General features: G+C 55.2%; 2 protein-coding genes across 3 annotated transcripts in view; both read left to right on the top strand.

Moving 5' to 3' along the window:
* The first annotated feature begins 278 nt into the window (after positions 1-278).
* Positions 279-6,670, top strand: LOC311510369 (protein HIDE1). Its single transcript, XM_084609984.1, has 8 exons — positions 279-369; positions 1,090-1,413; positions 2,208-2,252; positions 2,509-2,637; positions 4,277-4,304; positions 4,554-4,597; positions 5,031-5,068; positions 5,362-6,670. Exons 1-8 carry the CDS (start codon positions 282-284, stop codon positions 5,482-5,484), a joined length of 819 nt encoding a protein of 272 aa, XP_084466110.1. The 5' UTR covers positions 279-281; the 3' UTR covers positions 5,485-6,670.
* A 2,364-nt stretch (positions 6,671-9,034) lies between these two features.
* Positions 9,035-15,907, top strand: part of CARM1 (coactivator associated arginine methyltransferase 1) — a 52,672-nt gene continuing 45,799 nt past the window's right edge. For both annotated transcript variants that reach the window (XM_084609826.1, XM_084609825.1), the window contains exon 1: positions 9,035-9,199. In XM_084609826.1, the coding sequence (XP_084465952.1) occupies positions 9,052-9,199 (148 nt within the window). In that variant the 5' untranslated portion in view covers positions 9,035-9,051. The remainder of the gene's footprint in view (positions 9,200-15,907) is intronic.

Genomic DNA, 15,907 nt, shown 5'->3' with positions numbered 1-15,907 from the left:
ACAGTAACTGTCGAAGTCAGTGAAATCACACCAGTATCAAATTGGTGTGAGAAGAGAATTGTGCCCAGAGCCTAGCATGTAACTTACACCATGGCTGAGGTGACCGGCGGTCTCAGTCCTTTGGCTTTTACGTGAGGCTTTAAATTCTATTTGCTGTAGGAAAAGGAAGAAAAGCCCTTTTATGTTCAGGGACATTCTGTAATTTCCTCCCGAGATGTTGAAATTCCATCTTGGGCAAAACTTCCTTCTCCTTTTCATTTACTTCTAGCTAGGAACTTTCCATGCATGTTGGGCTCCTACTGTCTATTTACCAAAGATCCAGGATGCTCTGCAGAAAGATGAGCCTGAGGATTCTCTTTCTCTTAGCTGGTATGTTTTCTTCCCCTCTATTTAAACTGTATTTGAAGCTTTCCCTCTGAGTGTTCCTCCAGGACGAGGGACCTGAAGAAGCTCATGCTGTATTGTATGTCTGAGGCCAGTTATAGATGGGAGGTGAGGGGAATAAGTGACCATAGAAATTGTATAATGATTTGGTAACCGTAGGGCATGGGGGTGAGATGCTGGGCTTTATCTCCAGAAGGGATCTCAGCAGGAAAATGGAGGGAGCTGTCAATGCAGCAGGATCACGTTTATTTGACCCATTTGAGCCTTTGGGTCAAATTTATCTCTGGCGTGAACTTTGGAGGGCTCTAGCCCCAGCCCAAACATCTACACTGCAATTGTTAGCCCTGCAGCCCAACCCCGGGCTCTGAGACTTAGCACCACAGGGGTTTTATTGCAGTGTAGATGTACCCTCTGAGGCCTCTTTTGGAGAGCTGTGGATCAACTCTTGGGTGTTTCCTGAAGCTCGCGCTGCTCTGCTTCCCTGTGTCCCCGGGGCAGGACAGGGTGTGTTGGAGGCTCACTCCAACTAACTTTATTGTGCCTCCAGGGGCAGGCAGGGCAGAAGCTGGCATTGCCACAGCCCATGCTGTCCCCATTGGGCAGGACAGGAGCCCGTCCTGTGGCGTGCAGGAAGCTGCCAGTACTATGCCAGTCTATGGGCACCTTGCATCATCTTTTCGCTCCATCTTCCCCTGGCTCTTCCAGGCTCTTTGGCAGGTCCCAGCCTAACTCCCGCCCCACTTTTTTACCTGGACATGTCTTCCGACCCCCCCGCCCGAGGAGACTCCGCCAGGCTCGTGTGCATCGCGCCGAAAGCCTACGTGGACAGCGAGTTCTGGTTGCTGAAGACAGGTCTGGCTCAGCCTGTACAGATGCTGTTTGCCTCGGAGGCCCAGCACCGCGTCACTTTCATCCTGGAGAACATCACCGGGAAGGACGCCGGGCAGTACCGATGCAAGTACCACAGCTACAACGGGAGTGCCAGGCAGATGTCAGAGTTCAGCAATGTGGTGGAGATCGCGGTGGCAGGTGAAGGGCTTTTAGATCCGAAGGAAACTGGCTGGGATGCTAAAGCCCTGGCTGGGATGATTTAATTGGGTATGGGTCCTGCTTTTGAGCAGGGGGTTGGACTAGATGACCTCCTGAGGTCCCTTCCAACCCTAATATTCTATGATTCTATGGCTGAACTGAGGAGAGAGCATGGGAGTGTGGGGAAGTGTAGTGCAGTTCTTTCCTCCCCGAGCTCTGCCGGCACCCCTCAGTCCTGAGCCACGGGCCCCGGCTAGCCCAGCCCTGGGCGCCCCCAACCTCCTTTGATGCCTCTCAGCCCTCTAGTGCTCTTCCAGTCCTAGTCCGCTGGGGCGAAAGGTTGGTGCACCAAGCCAGCTAGTCCAACTAAAAGTGGCTGGTGGAGGCTGAGCTGAAGAGTTTGTGTGACAGGTGCCTTCCTGGTGGTGAGAGCAGGGAGATGCTGTGGTGAAAGGTACTAAGGAGTGCTTGGGTGTTAGACTTCTGGGCTGTGATCCTGGTTCTGGGAGAGATTTTGGTCTAGCTAGAGCAGGAGGCTGAGACAGGACTCCTGAGTTTCCTTCCCAGAATTGGGTGGGAGTGGGGCCTCGTGGGTCAAACAGGAGGGCTGGGCGTCAGGACCTCTGTGTCCTGGCTAGAGGAGGGAGTAGGGTCTAGTCTTCAGAGCAGGGTGTGGGTTCCCAGGACTCCCGGGGCCTGATCTTGACTCTGCAAACTGGTGTGAATAAAACAACTTTTCAAACTGTCTCCTCCTTTCTTTTCCAATGAAAATATGTCAACATCCCCTTCCCCAGCAACTCCGACGGCCCCTCCCCCAGTTTCCATGGCTGCTCCAGAAGGTAAGGGCAAGGACAGAGGGAGGCAGGGAATCTGCCAGGGCTGGGAAACGAGACTACAGCCCGGAGGAGGAGGGGGCGGGGCGAGAACCATGGGGAAGGCCATGGCTGTGGTGGAGATTGGGGGGGTGCTCACCCTGTTTCAAAACTGCCCAGTTGCGAGTACAGTCTGGTGCTCGGAGTGGGGAGGGCTGTGTGCGGTCCCTTTGATATCTGAATAGGGCCAGGTAACGCCAGCTGCTTTCTCTGCATTGCCCAGGTTCCCCGTGGCTGCTCCCTGTGTCCCTCAGCGTGGCTGGAGCTTTGCTTCTGACCGTGGGCCTAGTGGTAGCAGTCGTGGCAGTCAGGCGAGGTACGAGGAATGCAGAAACTGGATCCTGGGCTGCCTGTGATAAGCTATAGAGGCCACCTATAGCTCGGCTGGTGTGGCAGGGTGTTGTTATACTGCAGGGGACTGGGACTCAGGACTCCTGGGTCCTGATCCTGACTCTGCCACTGGGTGTGTCCTGGCCAAGTCACTGATGACAGTAATATTCCAAAGGGTCCACTAGCCAACTAGACCCCCCTAGCCTGATATACAGAATTGTTGAGAACCCATAACTCCCATTGATCTCAACTGGAGATGTGGGAGCTGAGCAGCTCTCTCTCTCTCTCTCTTTATCTAATTTATCTATCTATCTATCTCTCCCCATACGCCCATCCATCTATCTATCTATCTATCTATCCCCATACACCCCCTCCATCTATCTATCCATCCCCATACACCCTGTGACGTTGCACTCCATATGATTTTATGAAAATATGCTAATAAGTGTGAATATAATGTAACTGGAATATGCTTCATGCAAAAGGTCTCTTGTAAGGTATCATTACAAAGCTTATAATCCACTGAGTGTAGTCATCCTATTTGTATGTACGTATCATTCTTAGTATCTGAAACTAGCAATATGAAATATAACTCTGAGGTCCTATTGTAATTATGCAAAGCGTGGGCCATTAATGGTGGTTTGGAATCTTGATGGCTCCCATTAACCAGGACAATTGACTGTAGATGGCTCTGTTTACTTGCAAGCCTTCCTGTGAGTCAGGCCTGGAAGAATGAAGGCTTGAGGGGTCTCACAGGACATGTGACCATGTCCCCTGGTACTGGAATCCATCTTAAACCTGGTGCTTTTCCATTTAGAAGAAGGGGTGGGGACCCAGAGAGACAAAAGAGTCCCACCTTGTGCCAAAGCTATAAAAGGGGGTGGAACAGAACAAAGGGGGCTGCAGTCATGAGAAATCCCCTAGTTACCACCTGAGCTGGAACAAGGACTGTACCAGGGGAAAGGATTTGGCCCAGTCTGTGGAAGAAGGTTATTGGAACATCACCAAGGGCGAGATTTCATCTGTATTCAGTTTCCTATTGTATTAGGCTTAGACTTGCATGCTTTGTTTTATTTTGCTTGTAATTTACTTTGTTTTGTCTGTTATTACTTGGAACCACTTACCTCCTACTTTTTATACTTAATAAAATTACTTTTTGCTTATTAATTGACCCAGAGTAAGTAAGTAATTCCTGGGGAAGCAAACAGCTGTGCATATCTCTCTATCAGTGTTATAGAGGGCGGACAATGTATGAGTTTACCCTGTATAAGCTTTATACAGAGTAAAACGGATTGACTTGCGGTTTGGATCCCATTGGGGACTGGGTATCTGGGTGCTGGAGACAGGAACATTTCTTAAACTGTTTTCAGTTAAGCCTGCAACTTGTGGGGGACGTGCTTCAGACCTGGGTCTGTATTTGCAGCAGGCGAGTGTGTCTGGCTCAACGAGGCAGGGTATTGAAGTCCCAAGCTGCCAGGGAAAATGGGCTCAGAAGTAGTCTAGGCACATCAGGTGGCTGTCCCAGGGGGGTTTCTGTGACCCAACCCATCATACACCCATCTATCTATCTATCTATCTATCTATCTATCTATCTATCTATCTATCATCTTACCCCCAGCATTGCTTTTATGACACCATAACATCTGTTTCCTTTTTACCAGTTAACGTCAGAAGACAACAGCTGAAAAGGTGAGAGACGCTCAGGAAATCTAATGTCACTTAGGGACAGTGACTCACGTGGCCTAAGGTGAAACTCTCCCCACTTTCAAAAATCACTAAGGAGCATAATTCTCATTTAGGTGTCAAAGTGCCCTTATCCCTTTTGAAAATTAGACTTGGGGTCCTAAGTCATTTGGATGCTTTTGAAAATGTCTTCTGGGGCTGGAGCAGGGCAAAGTGTCCTCGTTAGTTATGGATCTCATTGTGTCTGTTTTACAGGGATCGGGAATCGTGCTGGACAGAAACAAACTTTCCCACAACAGGTCTGTGTTAGAGTCAAATACCAAGTGCTTGTGAGGTCAGAGTGACCCCGACACAGCCTTGACAGCTGCCAGGAGGAGGCTGTGGGTGACGTTTTCAAAGCAGTGTGTACGGAGGCAGAAGGACCGGGGGCCAGGACTCCTGGGTTCCACTCATGGCTCTGCGAAGGCTTGTGGTCTGCTGGTTCAGTCAATGCATAGGCTCCTGGGTTCACTAACTTGCAAATGAAGTAAGTCAACCTCTCCAGGCCTAAGCATCATTTCCTGGCAGTTTCTGTCCTGTCGGGTGGCATTGCTGTGCACTGTGAAATAGTTGTCATTTTCCACCCCAGAGGCAGTTGACATCAGCAATCGGCAAAGCGATCCCTTTGGGGTGAGAGGGCTGCAGGTATGCAAGACCTGGCCCCAGTAACCTCACTCCTCTCTCCTTTTGCAGACATGTCGTTCGATAACTGTCTGTTCACCGTCTCAGCGGTAAGTCGTCGACCGAGGGCTTTGCAGAGGGGGTGTGAGCTGCCATGGGGGACATGGGCTGTTCTCAAGCTGAGCTCGGCTGCTGGGTCCATGGGCGAGTATTTCCCGGGGCAGCCCCCTAGTCAGGGGCTGAGCTTGCATTGCAATGGCATGATGCAGCCATCTCACCCCAGAGGGTGCAGTTTGCAAAGGGTTAATGGTTACTCCCCCACCCCACCTCCAAGCTGAGCCCCCCCATAGATCCTTACTTTACCCTCTCTTCCTGTCTTTTCCCCCACCTTCCATTTGGCAAGAAAATGGACCTGGAAGCCACAGGCAGCCAAGATGCCTGCATCTCCCCAGGCTCCAGAAAAAGACTCAGCTCAGCTTCCTCTCTGGGAACCAACAGCTTCAGCACATTCAAGTCCTTGCAATGATGGCCCGGGTTGAGGCCGGCCCCAGATGCTCCAGCTAGTGACCCTGGCCCCAGGCCCGGCCCTGCCCTTAGTTCTTCCTTGGGCTCAGTGTCTCCCCCAGAACGAAGCATCTGCCAGAGGGGCCGTTACTGGGGTGTGATTATACGTCTTCTTCACTGGGAGGAGAATGAGCTTCAGTTAAGCCTTGTGGCCTGCTGTGTGCCTCCAGGGCCACGTGACATGGGCACCATGAAAGGACACCCAGAATATAGTCTACCTCCCTCATCGTGAGCAGCATCACCGGCTCAGCCCTGGCAGCTGCATCGATCCCTGGGGCTGATGCTAGAAGCAGGAAGAGCCCAGCTAGGGTTGCATGTGGTGGGAGCAGGATTTGTGTGGCTGGCAGTGGATTCTTCCATTGTAGCCAGAATGACATTCACACCAGCCAGCCACCCCTTTCTACCCCTCCACAATCCCCTTCCTCCAAGCAGCGTTTCCCCAGGATGACCCGAGATGGGGGGAGAGCCAAAGACTCCATAAAGCCCACTGCCATGAAGGCTGTCGGCAGGCTATTGTACACGGAAGGTGCTCCTGGATTGTGGTGATGAGCAGCAGCTCTAAACCTGAGATGGACAGAGGATGCAGATAGGGATGGATGGATAGATAGAGGAGTGTGTCTGTGGATGGATGGCTGGGGATGGACAGGTGTGGCTGGGGACGGATAGATGGGTGCATGGGAGTGGGGATGGATGGATGTATATGCGGCTGTGTCTGGGGATGGACAGTTGGATTTGCACACCAAACACATTTAATCTGGAATCACTGAGAGAGAATGAGCGTGGAAGCCCCAAAGGAACTGCTTTCCCACCTAACTGCCCCCAACTCTAACTCCCTCTTCTTTTGCCTGTGACTTTCACCGAGGGGGCCGTTCAGAATGTTTATACGTTTGCTTTTTGTTTCTGTAGGAAGTGAGTGTGGTCTAGCAATTAGAGCAGAGAGCCAGGACTCCTGGGTTCTATCCTCAGCTTGTGATGTGATCTTAGGAAAGTCTCTTCTCCTCTCTGTGACTCAGTTTCCCTATCTGTAAAAGGGATGATAATTCCCCCCCTTGAGGATTGTTTCCCAGGCTCTTTGAAGATATTAAGCCCGGAGTATTACAGTGGTTCCAGCTGCCACTGGAAACTGTAAGGTCATTTTCTGATTCAATAAAGATGTAAATTTGTTGTTGGGAGAGGTGTGAACTGTTCTGGAGAATTCTCTGTCTCCTTGTTGATGAGCCGGAGAATGTGTCTTGTCACTACTGTCCTCTCCTGGACGGAATCAGAGCTGTTTGGCTGGGTGTCACAAGCCCTATACTGCTAACAACAAATGGTGATCCTCTTTTCACTCCGGGAGGATGAGAGGATGCATTGGGGACCGAAGGAACTGGGTTTTACACTGTCTGCCGCACTACACAGCGTGGCAAGGGCTGCGAAGAGTCATGCTGCAGAGCCCAAGCTTTAGTTCTTTAAAATCAAATCGCTCTCACCCTTCACAGTGTGAGCCGCAGCAATGCTGTGTACCTGAGTCTGCAGGCAGCCTGAACCCTACCTCTGAGAGCAGTGAACTGGCATGTTCACAGACACATAGAAACGGGGGGGCTGTCAGGGACCTCGAGAGGTTGCCTAGTCCAGCCCCCGGCGCTGGGGCAGGACCAAGTAAACATAGACCAGCCCCGACAGGGGTTTGTCCAACCTGTCCTTAAAACCCCACCAATGAGGGGGACTCCCCAGCCTCCCTTGGCAGCCTGCTCCAGAGTTTCACTCCCCTGGGCATTAGAAGGGTTTTGCTGGCCTCGAACCTCCATCTCCCGTGCTGCAGATTAAGCCGATTCCTTCTGGCCCTCCCCTCCGGGGGCCACGGAGAACAGCCGATCCCTGTTCTCCAGACACTAGCTTTGGATACCTGGGCAGGCTCATCATGCTTATGGCTGTTGACTCTGGAGCCTAATGACCGTGGCTGGATGTCTGCACCTTTGACTCTCATGCTGCTGGTGGCCTGTGCTCCCCAGGTGCTGCCCCCGGCCCGGCCCCCTCCCCGGCCCCTGGAGCTCTGCTGACATCATCCGCGGTGGGGTGGGGAGGGGGTGTCCTGCCCCATGGGGCCAGGCCAGGATTGGCAGCGAGTAGGTGCCTGGTGCCCACTGCCGGAAGGGGGTGCTGTGGGCGGGGCCGGTGAGGTGCTGTGGGCGGGGCCGGGTGGGGAGCGGGGCCGGTAGGGGGCCCTGGGGGCGGGGCCGGGCGGCGAGCGGAGGGCGGGGCCCGCAGGGGGCGCCGGGGGCGGGGCCTAGCGGGGGGCGGGGCCCGTAGAGGGCGCCGGGGGCGGGGCCTAGCGGGGGGCGGGGCCCGTAGAGGGCGCTGGGGGTGGGGCCGAGCGGGGGCGGGGCCCGCGGGGGGCGCGGGGGGCGGGGCCGAGCGGGGGGCGGGGCCGGTAGGGGGCCCTGGGGGCGGGGCCGAGCGGGGCCGGGGCCGGTAGGGGGCCCTGGGGGCGGGGCCTAGCGGGGGGCGGGGCCCGCAGAGGGCGCCGGGGGCGGGGCCGAGCGGGGCCGGGGCCGGTAGGGGGCCCTGGGGGCGGGGCCGAGCGGGGGCGGGGCCTGCAGGGGGCGCCGGGGGCGGGGCCGAGCGGGGGCGGGGCCCGCAGAGGGTGCCGGGGGCGGGGCCGAGCGGGGGCGGGGCCCGCAGGGGGTGCCGGGGGCGGGGCCGAGCGGGGGCGGGGCCCGCAGAGGGCGCCGGGGGCGGGGCCGAGCGAGGCCGGGGCCGGAAGAGGGCGCCGGGGGCGGGGCCTAGCGGGGGGCGGGGCCCGTAGAGGGCGCCGGGGGCGGGGCCGAGCGGGGGCGGGGCCCGCAGAGGGCGCCGGGGGCGGGGCCGAGCGGGGGCGGGGCCCGCAGAGGGCGCCGGGGGCGGGGCCGAGCGGGGGCGGGGCCCGCGGGGGCGCTGGGGGCGGGGCCGAGCGGGGCCGGGGCCGGTAGAGGTCCCTGGGGGCGGGGCCGAGCGGGGGCGGGGCCCGCGGGGGGCGCCGGGGGCGGGGCCGAGCGGGGGCGGGGCCGGTAGAGGGCGCCGGGGGCGGGACCGAGCGGGGGCGGGGCCGGTAGAGGGCGCCGGGGGCGGGGCCGAGCGGGGGCGGGGCCCGTAGAGGGCGCCGGGGGCGGGGCCGAGCGGGGCCGGGGCCGGTAGAGGGCCCTGGGGGCGGGGCCGAGCGGGGGCGGGGCCCGTAGAGGGCGCCGGGGGCGGGGCCGAGCGGGGGCGGGGCCCGTAGAGGGCGCCGGGGGCGGGGCCGAGCGGGGGCGGGGCCGGTAGAGGGCGCCGGGGGCGGGGCCGAGCGGGGGCGGGGCCCGTAGAGGGCGCCGGGGGCGGGGCCGAGCGGGGGCGGGGCCCGTAGAGGGCGCCGGGGGCGGGGCCGAGCGGGGCCGGGGCCGGTAGAGGGCCCTGGGGGCGGGGCCGAGCGGGGGCGGGGCCCGCGGGGGGCGCCGGGGGCGGGGCCGAGCGGGGGCGGGGCCCGCGGGGGCGCTGGGGGCGGGGCCGGGCGCGGGGAGGCGGCGGCGGAGCCAAGATGGCCGCGGCGGTGTCCGTGTTCCCCGGCGTGCGGCTCCTCACCATCGGGGACGCCAACGGCGAGATCCAGCGGCACCAGGAGCAGCAGGCGCTGCGGCTCGAGGCGCGCACGGGGCCCGACAGCGCCGGCCTGGCGCTCTACAGCCGTGAGTGGGGCGGGCTGCGGGGGCGGCCGGGCACGAGCCTGGGGGTACGTGGGGCGGGGGGTGGGGCACGGGGAAAGGGGGGGGGTTGGGGTAGGAGGCTGGGGGTAACTAGGACTGGGGGGGTGTATGTCGGGATGGGGGAATAGGGGGTGTCTGGGGGTTGGGGTAGGAGGCTGGGGGTAACTAGGACTGGGGGGGTATGTCGGGATGGGGGCTGGGGGAATAGGGGGTGTCTGGGGGTTGGGGTAGGAGCCTGGGGGTAACTAGAACTTGGGGGGGTGTATGTCGGGATGGGGGAATAGGGGGTGTCTGGGGGTTGGGGTAGGAGCCTGGGGGTAAGTAGGACTGGGGGGGTGTATGTTGGGCTGGGGGAATAGGAGGTGTCTGGGGGTTGGGGTAGGAGGCTGGGGGTAACTAGGACTGGGGGGGTGTATGTTGGGCTGGGGGAATAGGGGGTGTCTGGGGGTTGGGGTAGGAGCCTGGGGGTAACTAGGACTGGGGGGGTATGTCGGGATGGGGGCTGGGGGAATAGGGGGTGTCTGGGGGTTGGGGTAGGAGGCTGGGGGTAAGTAGGACTGGGGGGGTGTATGTCGGGATGGGGGAATAGGGGGTGTATGGGGGTTGGGGTAGGAGCCTGGGGGTAACTAGGACTGGGGGGGTGTATGTCGGGATGGGGGCTGGGGGAATAGGGGGTGTCTGAGGGTTGGGGTAGGAGGCTGGGGGTAAGTAGGACTGGGGGGGTGTATGTCGGGATGGGGGAATAGGGGGTGTCTGGGGGTTGGGGTAGGAGCCTGGGGGTAACTAGGACTGGGGAGTGTATGTCGGGATGGGGACTGGGGGAATAGGGGGTGTCTGGGGGTTGGGGGGCAGCTGGGAGTGCGACATACGTTTGCGTCAGGAGGCGCCTGGGGCACGGAAGAGGCCTGGCCTGTGTTAAGGGGCTTGCGGCCCCGTGTAGCCCTTCGGCTCCTGAGCTGGCTGCGTCTCCCCCTCCAGCAGTGGGGCCGCAGCAGCCCCCTGGTGGCTCAGGGGCCACAAGTCTCCTCTTCTAGCTGTGCTTGCGGTAAAGGTCTCCATGTGTCAGCCTCTGGTAGCGCCAGTGCCTTCTGTCACCTGGGTCTTTGCTCTTGCTTAGGCGGGCGGGTCCCTCTGTAGGGTTCATGGGGGCCCTTTACTGGTGTGCCGAGCTCAATAATTGTCACCAAAGTGCAGGCAAGGGCAGATTCCCTGGCAGGAAGCAGCTTGAAGTCACTGAGTGTTTGCCCGGGAGGGGCCCTTACCCTGTGGCTGGGCTTTAATCCCTTGTTTCAGTTCGGATCTTGCAATATTTAGTCTTGTCTTCCTTGTTTTTGTTTGGGGAGGGGAGGAATTGGAGGCGGCGGGTGCAAAGTCTCTGGGACAGGTCTGTGGAGGGGCATGTGTCTGGAAGCTGGGCAGGAGCAGAGATTGCTGGGTGGTGCTATGTCTCGGGTGAGGCTGTGTTCCGTTTCTATGGGCGCCTAACTCCAGGTTGTTTCCACTGGGCAGGAAAAATCTCTGCCAGACCTTGGGGTGGATGCTCGAGGCCACTGGAGGCAGCATCCCTGTGCCATGCTGCATTTCCTAGAGAAGTCACCCCAGTGGTTAGCGTGGCATTCCTGAGGGGTGGCTAGCAGCTCCTTTCCCTTGGGTGGAGTGACCGTCAAGAAAACTTTCTTGCCATTTGATGTGGGTAGTTTGGTTTTGTGGAAGGCCGTTAGTGTCTGCTCTCCCTCTTGGAGCTGCTGTACCAAGGGAGGGGGCATGGACTGCAGTGTTACCGCCATGTGGCCTGGCATCTTGAATCACTATCATGGTAGGAGCCGCAGTTGAATTTCCTTCACCCCCAGAAGCAGCGTCGCTGGGGTTAAAAGCAGTTGCTCCAGGGGTGTTCCTGGATGAAGTTAGCTGCCCACCTTGAGGGCGGTCTGGCCCGGAGTGTCACCTTGCTCTGCAGAAGATGCACTCCCTGCAGAGTTGGGGAAGGAGTGCATATCCCTCCCTAGTCCCACCTTCTCTGATCATCTCTGCTGAGGGCTTTGGAGACCACAAGGGCCAGGCTGCCTCTGGAAGAGGAGCTGTCAGGGCTGGGGGAATGCTGGCTGCTGTTTAATTGTTCATTACAGTCTTGTGCTGTTCTTGGAGTTCTGGGCCATGCTGCCGGGCCAGCTCTTCCTTCTGGGGTCCCTCGCTCGCTTTCCTCCCCGCAGCAATCTTCTGAGCACTGTGATCAGTTAACACTGCCTGTCGTGGGTAGGAGTGCACAGACTGGTTGTAGCTGGGGGTACCCAGGGCCCAGCGCCTCTCTCTGTTTCCCACCTTCAGTATGCCTCACCTTGGCATTCCCATCCCCAAAATTAGGGGTTGGTTTATGTGGCACAAAGCAGATCCAACACTGGTAGTATAAGAACCTTCTTTCCTGAGCGAGATCCCATGCGCTTTAATCTTTATAGCAGGGTTAGTTTATACAGCGAGACCAGATTTATCAGCCGTGCAGATTATATTAATTAGATAATAATGTAAACTTTCAAGTGAAAACCTTCCCTGTGTACTGCTTGCTGCCTCAGCCAGAGGACTGGATAGTGACAGAGGTAATGGGGTCTAATGGCTCGGCCACTGGCATGGGGTTCAGGCCTTAGTTCTGTTCATGACTCTGATCTTGGGCGAATCACTTCACCGTTCAGTGTCTTCTATTTGCCTGCTTCCCTCTCAGTCCCTGTCCTGAAGAGCTCAGAAACAACCACCGTCTTGTGCCTGAGCAGCCACTGGCATGCTGGGGCCTAGATCTCAGTTGAAGCCTCAACATGCTACTGTAATATAAATAAGTGAAACAGACAAGGTTATTTTCATTGTTTGCCTGAGACCCACATAACATGCTCTGTAAGTGTTCTCTGTTTTGACATTCACGTGGGGCTAGAAGGAAATTTGCTTTTGAATGTATTTTTTTTAAATCTGATGTTATCCCTTTGTCAATACAGTTCTGAAACCGCTTTTGAGTCAATAATAAAGCACTAATACCGAGATCTGATTTTCATCAGATTTCAAGATGTTCTATTGACTTTCCGCATTTGATCCCCTTTGACCAGTGCAACATTTTCATGGAGTAAATCTGACACAGTTCAATTGATTTCCCCATTATTGACTTCCACTTGCACCAGCTGTCCAGCTCTCCAAGTTTTGAGACAAAAGCGTAGGTGAGCTATTTGGTGAGCTGACCAACATGCTGCGCTCAGTCTACGGGGTAACAGTGCACAAAGGACGTGTACTCATGAGTTTATTCTTGGGGGATGCTGTGTCTGAAGCACCGTCCTGTCTAAAGTTCTGTACTGGGGAGAGGCGTATTACATTTTTAGAAATGTGATGTTCTTTAGCCTGACATCTGGGATGCATCCAGCGTGGCCGTTTGGCCTGGGAGGGTAGTTAGGATGGGAAAGCAGGTGGTGGTGGAAAGAGACAAGGTAATGGAAAATGTGAATTTGTCCTAATGCTCCATTTCAATGCAGTGTGCATGGCGGGGAGGTGTCTAAGTCCTCCTGTGTGGGGTTTCTTGCTTATTTATTAGAAGTCTAACGTCCTGCCCCACAGATCAGTGCCAGCTGATCTTTAAGCATTCACCAGTGCATGTGTCTAAGCAATTGTTGGCCTCATACTGAGCCTTTAGTTTACAGTTTCTTAAACTAGGAACATTCCTGCCTCCGATTACTGGGGGGGGCTTCCTTTCTCACTATGATTTGCTAATGCAGCCGCTGCTCTGAGCCATTGGAAACCTGTCCCAATGCTCTGGAACGAGAGTGACCTGGCCTTAGCGTCCCCCCATGAGCCACAAGGGATGTTGCAGTGTTACACCCCAGAAAAGACTGAGGTGGAACTTGATCCCCTTCCTTTGATCTGAAATAGCATGAATTTGTCGCCTGTCCAGGTACACTACAAAACGCCATCTTTCTGAGAGGATGTGTGTCCTATAACGATGGAGGGTTGGCCAGGGGTTTCTGAAGGTGTCTGCCTGGCTGTGTGCCTGTTGAAATGATTTATACAATGTTGCTAGGATTTTCTTGTGCTGCTGAAGTATGTGTTTAGGGCATGTGGGGCCACGGAGAAGCATCTTTTTAACAGAATCGAAATAAAAATAAAAAATAGATTGGTGTTTGTCAGGGGACATGGAAATTCCTGTGGGTTAGTTTTTCAAAGCAGAGCTTTTTCTTTTTCCTTAAGGTTCATGCAACGATCTTTCCTTTCCCAAAGACACGCTTTTTATGCTCTGCATTCTGTGCGATAGCAAAGGCACATAGCCTTCACTTCTATTTTAAAACAAGGATTCCCAAGCACACACAGCTCTCCAGATATCACTAGATTTAATTTCTCTTCCTTTTTGTTGTCTTAAAGGGACAGCGTCAGGTTAAAATTAATCTGTTCAATAAACACAAATTTCCTTTTCTGTTACTAATACCTGAAAATGATTAAAACCAATAGAATTTAAAACAAGCAAACAAAAAACACTAAATGTCTCCATTCAAGCTGTTTGCTTTGTTTCACTCAGGTTGGACAATGAAATAATTTAGTCAATTTCTGCTCTTGTTTGTAATCAGTTTCATGTGCAGGTTATCAGGTTGCAAATAGAGATGCTTTAATTCAAGCAATCTCCTTTTTTAAAATCCTGAAAATATTCTTAAAATAACCCTCTGAACATTTGGCCTAACCTATCCAATTGTTCCCCTTTACACTGACACATGGAAGGTTGATTTTGCTATCGTATCTTAGGAACACAAGAATCTCCAGACTGGATCAGACCTGAGGTCAATCTAGCCCAGTATTCTGTCTCTGACAGTGACCAAGGACAGTGCAAAAAACTCTACAGACAGATATAGGATGATCTGCTTCTCTAAAGGTCTCATCCGAATCCGTAGTAGTCGGAGATTTAAGACCTGATGCGTGAGGTTTTGTATCCCTTCAAAAACTTTTTGTAATTATTGTATTCATGTTTATTGCCGTCGTGCCCGGGGACAGCCAAGAACAGTGTTTGCTATTTTAATTCTCGCTATTCTTGTTATCCATATCAACATCTATTTTCAATCTTGCTGAGTTCTTGGCCTCAACGGTATCATGTAGCAGTGAGTTCCTCAGGCTACAAAATATTTCCTTTCATTTGCTTCCTTTTAGTTTTATTGACATGGCCCCTTGCTCTTTTGTGATGAGGCAGGGAGAACAGACCGTTCCAATGTCAGTACCGTTGATTATTCTGTACACTTTCATTGTGTCTCCTTTTTTTTAAAGTAAACTATCCCTGGCTTTTCAGTCTCTCTTCATATCGCATGCTGATGCTCTCCTGCTAAATATTGACTGTTTGAAGTCCTGGCAGTCCAAGCCAGGCGAAAGTTTCTCTGTGCCAGATTTCTTCTAGTAGCATGAGTGTCTCAAACATACAGCTCGCGTCAGTTTGAAAAGCTAGCGAATGCAAAGCAGATGCCTAGGGCACCTGTTTGGCATCTGTAATCAGAAAACTAAATATGGGGGGGGGAACTCCCTTTAAACCTTTGAATATTTGTGCCCTTTTCTAGCATGCTGTAAGTGGCTGCCTAAATGGGAACACATGGAAAGCAGATCTGAGTGCACGGAGTGATCTTTGTGCTTTAGGATGTCTTTTGCCAACTATCAACAAGGTGTAGCATGGCCTGTAACATCACAGCTGGCTGCATGGTCCAGGCCTGTCATTGGACACAGGGAGTCCTTGCTGAGTGAGTTGCCACGTGGGCCCAGCCCCAAGGAGTTTAACTGCCTAGCTGAGGCACTTAGGCAGTCCTTGTTACTGGAGTCTGGCCTCGTGGATAGAGAACTGGACTGGGTTTGGGGAGACCTTGGTTCTGTTCCTCGCTCTGCCACTGGCCTTTTAGGGGACCTTGGGCAAGTCCGGGCCTCGCTCTCTGCCTCAGTTTCCCTGTCTGTAAAATGGGGGTGGTGATCCTGGGCTCCTTGGTAAAGCGCTTTATGATCCATGGCTGACAAGTGCTGCATGGGAGCTTCCCTCGCAACCCTCTCATGAGGCAGGGCAGCGCCCAGAGAGACAGGGACTTGCCCAAGGTCGCTCAGGGCGTCTGTGTCAGGGCAGGGAATTGAACCCCAGTCTCCAGAGTCCCAGGTTGCTGTCATGAGCCCTGCCCCATCCTTCCTTTTCCTCTTGCAGCACGAGCTGCGGTCGGCATAGGAAAGCTCTGTTCAGAGGGGATCTGCAGGGAAGGTGCCCCCTGCGGGCACAGTGGAGAGTGACACGAACCCTTCATCAATGGCATGGTTCATTCTGAGGCCCTGGGATGCTAGGACGGAGCTGGCCTGAGTGACAATGGCGTTGTACGCTCGGTGGCATGGTTCTAGCTGCAGTGTGCATGGGGCCAGGTGTGACGTGTTTCCAGGCTGCTCGGCCCATGCTGGCTTCAGTGCACCCTGGCTGCGGCTTTGGGAAATATTTTTCCCACTTTGGACCTTCCCTTGGTTAGTTTGCGCACTTCAATTTGGGTGGGAAACGCCCTCCTCTTGGTGTAAAGGAAGATCCCAGAGAAGGTTTTGACTTCAGGCTTTTCTCCACGGTAGATGCATGGAGCGTCTCTCAGGATCTGTAATGTGCCAGCTTTGTTTGTGGTCCGAAGAACCTCAAGACACTCGGACTAGGAACCTTGGTTCTTTCCTCTTTGCTGTTGC

Source organism: Lepidochelys olivacea (assembly GCF_965140295.1).
Source record: "Lepidochelys olivacea isolate rLepOli2 genome assembly, chromosome: 20".
NCBI lineage: Eukaryota > Metazoa > Chordata > Testudines > Cheloniidae > Lepidochelys > Lepidochelys olivacea.
This window is presented reverse-complemented; position numbering and strand designations above follow the sequence as displayed.

Excerpts from the sequence above, each read along its gene's own strand:
- LOC311510369 (XM_084609984.1), top strand. The coding sequence starts at position 282 with ATGCATGTTGGGCTCCTACTGTCTATTTACCAAAGATCCAGGATGCTC. Across the intron at positions 1,414-2,207 it reads GGTGGAGATCGCGGTGGCAG|CAACTCCGACGGCCCCTCCC; the intron begins GTGAAGGGCTTT and ends CCCCTTCCCCAG. Across the intron at positions 4,598-5,030 it reads AACAAACTTTCCCACAACAG|ACATGTCGTTCGATAACTGT; the intron begins GTCTGTGTTAGA and ends CTCCTTTTGCAG.